General features: G+C 61.2%; 1 protein-coding gene across 1 annotated transcript; it reads right to left on the bottom strand.

The window, feature by feature from the left end:
* Positions 1–1338: 1338 nt before the first annotated feature.
* On the bottom strand, positions 1339–6259 carry LOC124657017 (serine/arginine repetitive matrix protein 2-like; the record flags this gene model as incomplete). The annotated part of the gene is made up of 2 exons (XM_047195648.1): positions 5819–6259; positions 1339–2097 (listed from the first exon to the last, which is right to left on the bottom strand). Coding segments are annotated over exons 1-2 (1200 nt in total), but the record flags the coding sequence as incomplete, so codon positions are not given.
* Between the last annotated feature and the right edge of the window lie 2542 nt (positions 6260–8801).

Below are 8801 nucleotides of genomic sequence, written 5' to 3'. Positions count from 1 at the left end.
TGTGCCGGCTTGCTTTCTTTCGGCTTGTTCGCTTTTTCCCATCCGGCCCACTCTTTGGCTTTGCTCCTGCCGATCGTACGTCCGGCTTGCGATCCGTCGCCGGATCAAGAGCGGGCCGCTGGGTGAGGCCGACAGTATTTCAGTCGAACGAGCCGAGTTCGGCAATCCGGCACTTTTATGAAAAGTTATAAGTCAATTCACTTTCACTCTTTCCCTTAGTCGTCTTTCGCGTGCCAGCTCCCTAGGCCTTACTCCCGCCAGCCGGACAACCGGGTTGCGGTCTGTAGCTGGATCGGAAGCCGGCTGTCGGAAATCGGATCACGTTCCTTAGCCGGCCACGTGAGAGGATGTAAGCCAACTGGCGAAACAACGTAGAGTATGCGAAAAACTTGTCGGAAACGGCGCTCTTGGCGCATGCTTTTTCATAGCTTACAAAAGGAGTACAAGGGATACATACATTCCTGCTCTCAAGTGTAAAATGGGCGGAGCAAGTTGACATTCCAGGGACGTTTAGTCTCCTCGTCAGCCTTGTCCGGCTTGTTTTCTCTAGCCTCTTGGGCATCTATGAGATAGTAGGAATCATTGCCTACTGCCTTGCTCAGGATGAAGGGACCCTCCCATGGGGATGACAAGCTTATGCTATCCGGCTGTCCGCTGGATCAGCCGGAGCACTAGGTCTCCTTCTCGGAATGCTAAGGGCTGGACCTTCCGGCTGTGATAGCGTCGGAGGCTCTGCTGGTAAATGGTAGATCTGGACGCGGCCAGCAGCCGGGCCTCTTCGACCAAGTCGACTCCATCTTCGCGAGCTTCTTTGGCTTCAGCTTCTGTGTAGAGCTTGATCCTTGGCGCGTCGTGCTCGATATCAGTCGGCAGGACGGCTTCGGCCCCGTATACGAGGAAGAATGGTGTGAAGCCGACTGAGCGGTTCATAGTTGTTCGCAGGCTCCACAGCACGTTGGGCAGCTCTTCAATCCAGCAGCCGGCTGCTCGCTCGAGCGGCTCCACCAGCCGGGGCCGGATGCCGGCTAGGACCAGGCCGTTAGCCTTCTCCACTTGTCCGTTAGACTCCGGGTGCGCCACAGAAGATAGGGCCATCCGGATCCCCATTTCTCCGCAATAACGAGAGAAGATGCCTTGGGAGAAGTTGATGCCGTTGTCGGTGATGATGCTGTGGGGGTAGCCGTATCTCACGATGATTTCCTTGAGGAATGTGACGGCTGTGGAGCCATCCAGCTTCTTGATTGGCTTGGCTTCGATCCACTTGGTGAATTTATCAATCATCACCAAGAGATGTGTCATGCCGCCTCGCGCCGTTCTGAACGGGCCCACCATGTCCAAGCCCCATACGGCAAACGGCCATGTGATGGGGATGGTTTTCAAGGCGGAAGCCGGCAGGTGCCTCTTCTTTGCGAAGCGCTGGCAGCCGTTGCACTTTTTCACCAGCTCTTCTGCGTCTCTGAGCGCAGTCGGCCAGTAAAAGCCGTGCTGGAAAGCTTTGGCCACTATGGCTCTGGATGAGGCGTGATGTCCGCACTCTCCTTGATGGATTTCCCGTAGGAGTTCAATCCCTTCAGCCGGCTCGACGCACCGCTGGAACACCCCACTTACGCTGCGTTTGTACAGCTGGTGGTTGATGATTGTATAGGCCTTGGCCCTTCTCTCATTCTGCCTGGCCTGGACACTATCATCAGGCAGCACACCGTCGGTGAGGTAGGAGAGGAATTCTTGTGCCCATGAAGGTACGCATCTTATCTCGAATACGCTGACCAACAGGGCCTCCTGCGTGGGAGCTTCCGGATTCGACCGCGTGGTCGCCGGGTTCGGCTTGCTAGCCGGCGGGTTCGGCTTGCTAGCCCCCGAGTTTGGCGATGAAGCCCCCGGGTTGGACTGAGAAGTCCCCGGGTTCGGCATGGTAGCCGGCGGATTTGGCTTTGAAGCCCCCGACTTGGGCGATGAGGCCCCCGGGTTCGGCTGAGCAGCCCCCGGGTCAGCCGGCACGAATATTGAATCCGAGTCCGGTGACGGTGTGATGGACGGCTTCTTGAGAACCGCCAAGGCGACACCCGGCGGAATGGCTTGCCGGGTTGAGCCAATTTTGGACAAGGCGTCAGCCGCCTCGTTGTTTGCTCGTGGCACATGGTGGAATTCGCAGCCGTCGAAGAAGCCGGATAGCTGCTGGACTTGGAAGCGGTACGAGGCCATGTTGGCGTCCTTTGCGTCCCGGCCGCCGGATGCTTGTCGTATAACCAAGTCGGAGTCGCCGAAGCAAAGTATGCGACGCACGCCGATCTCCTTGGCCAGCTTCAACCCATGAATGAGCGCTTCATACTCCGCCACATTGTTGGATGCGGCGAAGTGAATCTGCAGGACGTAGTCCAGCCGGTCTCCCTTGGGAGAGGTGATGACGATGCCGGCTCCCAAGCCGTTGCACATCTTCGAGCCGTCAAAGTGCAGCTTCCAATGTGTGGAATCCGGCACAGGCGGCAGGTATTGCATCTCGGCCCAGTCGACGAAGAAGTCCGCGAGGATCTGCGACTTGATGGCCGTGCGTGCCTCGTAGAGGATGGTGTGGGCGGCTAGCTCCAGAGCCCACTTGGCAACCCGGCCGTTGGCGTCCTTGCTACCGATGATTTCCGCCAGGGGCGCTGTGGCAACCACCTTGATGGGGTGCTCTTGGAAGTAGTGCTTGAGCTTCTTGGCCGCCATGTACACGCCGTAGGTGACCTTCTGGTGGTGGGGGAAGTTTTGCTTCAACTGGGAGAGCACTTCGCTGAGGTAGTAGACTGGGTGCTGAACCAGCTGCTCCCTGCCGGCTTCTTTGCGCTCCACCACCAGGACGACGCTAACCACCCGATTGGTGGCTGCGATGTACAACAGCATCGACTCCATTGAAGCCGGCGTTGCGAGGATTGGCGCGGTTGAGAGCACGCACTTTAAGTCACGGAAGGCTTCATCCGCCTGCGGTGACCAGATGAACTTGTTCGACTTCTTCAGCAATTGGTACAAGGGCAGTGCCTTCTCCCCCAGCCGGCTGACGAAGCGGCTCAAGGAGGCCAGGCAGCCAGTGAACTTCTGGACGTCCTTGAGGCACTGCGGCAGTTCCATCTTCTCGAGGGCACTGATCTTCTCCGGGTTGGCTTCGATCCCTCGCTGAGAGACAAGGTAGCCAAGGAGCTGGCCAGACGGCACGCCGAATGTGCACTTGGCCGGGTAGAGCTTCATCCAGAATCTTCTCAGATTGGTGAAGGTTTCTCTCAGGTCATCAAGGAGGGTAGTCGTCTCATTGGTCTTTACAATGACATCATCCACATATGCGTGAACGTTTCTGCCGATTTGATCCTGCAAGCATTTTTGCATGCACCTTTGGTAGGTGGCGCCTGCATTTTTCAAGCCGAACGGCATAGTCGTGTAGCAATAAGCCCCATACAGGGTAATGAACGAAGTCTTTAGTTGATCATCCGGATTCAAAGGAATCTGGTGGTAGCCTGAATAGGCATCTAGGAAAGACAACAGTTCACAGCCGGCAGTCGAGTCTATGACTTGATCTATGCGCGGCAGGGGGAAGGGATCCTTCGGGCACGCCTTGTTCAGGCTGGTGTAGTCGATACACATGCGCCAGGAGCCGTTCTTCTTCAAAACCAGGACCGGGTTCGCCAACCAGTCCGGGTGCAGCACTTCCATGATGCAGCCGGCTGCTAGCAGCCGGCGATTTCTTCACCGATGGCCTTCCTTCTTTCTTCGGCGAAGCGCCTGAGAGGCTGCTTCACCGGCTTGGCTTCAGGCCGGACGTGGAGGTGGTGCTCAGCCAACTCCCTCGGCACACCCGGCATGTCTCTTGGAGTCCATGCGAAGATGTCCCGATTCTCACGGAGGAAGGCCGGTGAGCTCGCTTTCCTATTTCTTGCTCAAGCCGGCACCGATGGTGACGTACTTGTCCGGCTGCGCCGGGTCCAGCAGGATCTTCTTGGTGTTGTCGGCCGGCTGGAAGTGAGTCGTCCCAGCCGGGTTGCCTCCAGCCGGCATGTCCGTCCGCGCGGCTTTGGCGAGGGCGACGGCGTCGTGGATGAGCTGCTTCTCGGTGGCGATGACCGCCGTCCGGGCCATCTTGGAGCTCGCGTGGCGCAGCCCATGGAGCGGCGGTAGTCGCCGGCTATGGTGATGACCCCTTTAGGGCCGTGCAGCTTCATCTTCAGGTACCCATAGTGGGGCACCGCCATGAACTTGGTCAGGGCCGGCCTGCCCAGGAGCGCGTGGTAGGGACTGACGAGGTCCACCACCTCGAACTCAATCTTCTCGGTGCGGAAGTGATCTGGCTTCCCGAACATCACCTCCAGCGTGATCCGGCCGATCGGCTGGCAGCAGTGGCCCGGCACGATGCCATGGAAGACGGTGGGGGTAGGACGCAGCTCGGCTTCTTGGATGCCTAGCTTGCGGGCGGTGTCGCGGTAGAGGATGTTGATGCTGCTGCCGCCGTCGATGAGGACGCGCGAGAAGCGCACGCTGCGCTGGGTCGTGCCAATGGTGGGGTCGAGGACCATGGCGTAGCTGCCCGGCTTCGGCAGGACAGCCGGTGTGTCGAGGCGATCAAAGGTGATGGCCTGCTCTGACCAGTTTAGGTACTGGGGGACCGGCGGTATGACCGCGTTGACCTCGAGGGAACGGCTCGCCGGCTCGTCCCGTCCTCGGGCTCGGAGGTGAAGATGATGTAGGTAGCATCTTCGGCCAGATATCGGCCATGGTGCACTTGGTTAGCCTCGTGGTGCTCGAGGTTGGCATTCTCTGCGCCGGCTTGGCCACCCGGCCCGCCGGCTGGAGGGGGCGGGGGTGGAGGCGGGAGAGGTTCACCGCTTGTCAGCCGCTTCATGAAGTGGCAGTCGCGGGTGGTGTGGTTGGAGGGGTTCTTGCCGCTGTGGTACTTGCACGGCGAGTCGAGCATCTGCTCGAAGGTGTACTTCGGCTTCCATTGCCGGTCTTGCTTCGCGGCGGCCGCCGCCCGCCGCGTTGTCCGACACGGCTGCCACATGGGCGGAGCCGCACCGGCGGTCCGGCTGGTCGCTGTGACGCTTGCCGCGGTAGTTGTCCCGCCGGCTGCCATGAGAGGCGCCGTCTGCCGGCTTGTGCTCAGCCGACTTGTGGTGGTCCCGCCTGGAGGGAGCCGGTGTTGGCTCAGCCGTCGCCTTGCCGGCTTCTTCAGCCAGCGCGTACTTGTCGGCAATGGCCATGAGGGAGGCCATGGACTTGGGATCGCTGCGGCGCAGCTTGTGCCACAGCATGGTGTTGGGCCGGCAGCCGCCCATGAAGAAGTCGATGGCCCGGATCTCGTGCACGCCCTCGCAGAGTTGCGCATCTCGCACCGGCGCGTCGGGTACGCGCGATCCGTCTCGTCCGGCCCCGCTTGCACATCTCTAGCTGCTCGGGGCGACGCGGCCGGCGGTAGGTGCCGGTGGAAGTTGCCGATAAAGGCCTCCTCGAAATCAAGCCAGCCGTTGATGCTGCCGGGCCGGCGGTGTTGTTGAGCCAGGTGCGGGCGGAGCCGACCAGCATCAGGGGGAGTATCGCACCGCCCAGCGCTTGTTGCCTCTGGAGATGCCGACTGTGGTGGAGTAGTCCTGCAGCCAGTCCTCCGGCTTGGCGGTGCCGTCGTACTTGGGCGTGTCGGGGGGGAGCTGGAAACCGTCGAGCATGGGCTCGTTGGCGATGCAGGGCCCGAAGCACTTGGGGCAAGCCGGCGCTTCTTCTTCCGCGATGCGGGATTCGACCAGCCGATCGAGGCGGTCTCTGGCATCGGCGGGCTCGATGCGGGGGCCCAGCCGGGAACGTGCCGGCTGGCGAGTGCCGGCTCGCTCGCGGAGCCGGCCTCGTGTCTGGCGCTTGGCGCCGCCTGCTCGGAGTCATGCTCCTGGTTCTGGCTTGGTGGTGGCCGGCTGCGGCCGCTATGGCCGCTGTCCAGCCGGCTTGTCCGGCTTGAACCTGCGTGCGTGGCGCGAGAGTCCTTGCGCCGGCTTGGCGCGGGCGAGGTGGACTCGGCCGTGTCCCTGTGGGGGCCCTTGCTGTTGCCTGCAGCAGCGCGGACGTGGGGAGCTTCGGGAGCACCATACCTGGGGTCCTTGGTCTGCTCAGCTGCAGCCCGGCACGGAGTCAGCCTACGCGGCTGCGTCTGGCGGCGTAGCTCTTCTCCTTCGAGGAGGGCCAGCTCCTTCGCAGCGGCTTCGGCTGCGAGGATGTTCTTGTCGGGGGTGTTGTAGACGGGTAGCTCCATTGATGGAGCCGGCGCTTCCGCGCCGTCGCGCTCGATCTCGGCGCCTAGGCCGCCTCCTCGCCGGCGGATCATGCCGACTCGGCTGGGGTTGTTGCCGCCTGGCGTGAAGCCATGGGCGTGGTCGTACTCGCGCTGGGTGATGGCCAGTTGGCGCTTGGCGGTAGCCAGCTCGTCAACCTGCTGGAGGAGGAGCTGGCGATGCGCCTCCAGGTCCGCCTCGACGGTGGTGGCGTCGCCGCCTGCGGTGAGCGGAGAGCTCAGCTTCGCCCGGACTTCGTCCAGCCGGGATGGTGGCGGGGGCGCCTTTGGGCCCGAGCCGGATGCGTTGGGGTCGACATTGCGCTCCAGGTTGGGGCCGCGGATGCGCGTGGACTTGACGGGGGGCTCCTCGCCAGCCATCATGACTTGCACGACGGCGGGGCTGGCGGGAGCGCTGCAGGAGCCGGCTCGCGGAGGAGGGCTTGCGCAGCGCAGCACCTGCCGCGGGTAGCGCGGCGGTGCGACGGTGGCGACGTAGACGTCGTGGCCGCCGAAGGAGATGATGCGGCCGCCGACAGGGAAGGGCCGGTCGGCGAAGCAGCCAGCGTTGTCGCTGACGCAGTCGAGGGAGCCGAATCTCCAGATCAAGCCTGAAGCGACTCGCTCGCCGGTGGTGATGGTGAGGCCCGTCCGGATGAAGACACCGGCCGAGGATGCTGAAGGCCCCACGGTGGGCGCCAAATGTCGTGGTATCGTCACGGCATATGCCATAGGGTGGCTAACGAAGGTGGTTCCTAGGTGATCTCACGGCGGTATCCGGATGCGGGTATGGGGACGAGCGACACGGCGACGTACCCAGGTTCGAGGCCCTCCGATGGAGGTAACACCTCTACTCCTGCTATGAGTGTATAAGGTGATCACACAATACAATGATGCTCCTAGAGCTGTGTCCGGCTGCTCCTGGGAGGCTAAGGGAGATGATGATCTCTCTCACAGGGCAGCGCTAAGGGTGGAAATGGAGCAAGAGTGATCGATCCCCTGCACGAGAGGGGGTAGTACGGCTTATATAGGCACCGGCACTTTACATAAAAGACCCTATAGTCTACTGGCCGGCTTGGCCGGCTCCGGCTTCCGCTCCTTCCCGAGGCACTGACGTCAGGAGCCGTTGAGGCCTCATGGCCTGTCCCATCCGGCTGCCGAAGTCAGCGGTATGGAGAGGAAGTGTCCCTGTCGCCATCAAGCATTGTAGCCAGTACAGATCGACGTACGCCATGATGGCCTGTCCGGCGCGTGGCACTATTGCTCCACAGTGCCCCGCGCTTTACGGGAGATGAAGTCAGCGAGGACTTACGAACCCGGACCACCTACCCGGTTCCTTCTAGTGCAAGACTCACCAGCCTCGAGTCGGTCTGAGGTACAAACCCCCAGTCGGATATGGCTTGTAGAAGCCGGCCCAGCTACAGCATTGGTGGCCGCAGCCGAGCCGACTAGGACCTAGAGCCGGCCGACTTCCGGACCAGCCGGCCACGGCTCCAGCCGGCTGCTCCTCGGCCGGCCTTTGCCGCGAGCCGGCCGGTGGTCAGCCGGCTGCTCCGCGTCCATTGCCCTACCCGGGGTCTTCCCCCCGACAGTCGTAGGTCCAGTGTGCGGACACGTGGAGGAGCCAACGGCTAGATTTCACGTTGACCGAGGCGCGAGCCGTTTGCATGCTGTTGACCGTTGGGCCTGATGTGACCGTTAACGGCTAGCTTAACGCCCGTTCCGCCGGATCCGTCGTTAATCTCGACCGTCAATCACGGGGCGACGATTTCGCAGTGAATCAACGGACTGATCTGCTGCTTATCTTGAGCGAGTGTGGTGGTATAAAAGGTCGAGTCCGGGGGTTAGGGCTTATCACTCCGCCGCATTCTTCCCCCCTCTTCTTCTCATCTGCTCCCTGCTGAGAGCTCCAAGCGCAACCATGGCAGCCAGAGGTTGGGGCAAGTCCAAGGTCACGCGCGAGTCTCTCATCCCGTACGTCGCCTCCGGGGTCATACCCGAATTCAAGCAGGAGCGTTGGCGGGTGATACGTCTCCGACGTATCGATAATTTCTTACGTTCCATGCCACATTATTGATGATATCTACATGTTTTATGCATACTTTAAGTCATATTTATGCGTTTTCCGGAACTAACCTATTGACGAGATGCCGAAGGGCCGTTCTGTCGTTTTACTGCTGTTTTTGGTTTCAGAAATCCTAGTAAGGAAATATTCTCGGAATCGGACGAAATCAACACCGAAGATCTTAAAATTCCCGGAAGCTTCCAGAGCACCGGAGAAAGGCTAGAGGGGAGCCAGGGGGGCCCCACCCCACAGGGCGGCGCGGCCAAGGGGCCCCCCCCCCCTAGTGTGTGGGTCCCCTGTGGCTCCTCCGACTCCGCCTCTTCGCCTATTTAGTTGTCCCTGACCTAAATCCTCGCCCCCGTTCGACGAAACCAGAGAAAACCATCCAGAGCCGCCGCCATCGCGAAACTCCAATTCGGGGGACAGAAGTCTCTGTTCCGGCACCCTGTCGGGACAGGG

The sequence above is a fragment of the Lolium rigidum genome, chromosome 5 (genome assembly GCF_022539505.1).
Source record: "Lolium rigidum isolate FL_2022 chromosome 5, APGP_CSIRO_Lrig_0.1, whole genome shotgun sequence".
Classification (NCBI taxonomy): domain Eukaryota; kingdom Viridiplantae; phylum Streptophyta; class Magnoliopsida; order Poales; family Poaceae; genus Lolium; species Lolium rigidum.
The sequence above is the reverse complement of the archived record's forward strand: the minus strand, read 5'-3'. Positions and strand labels throughout refer to the sequence as shown.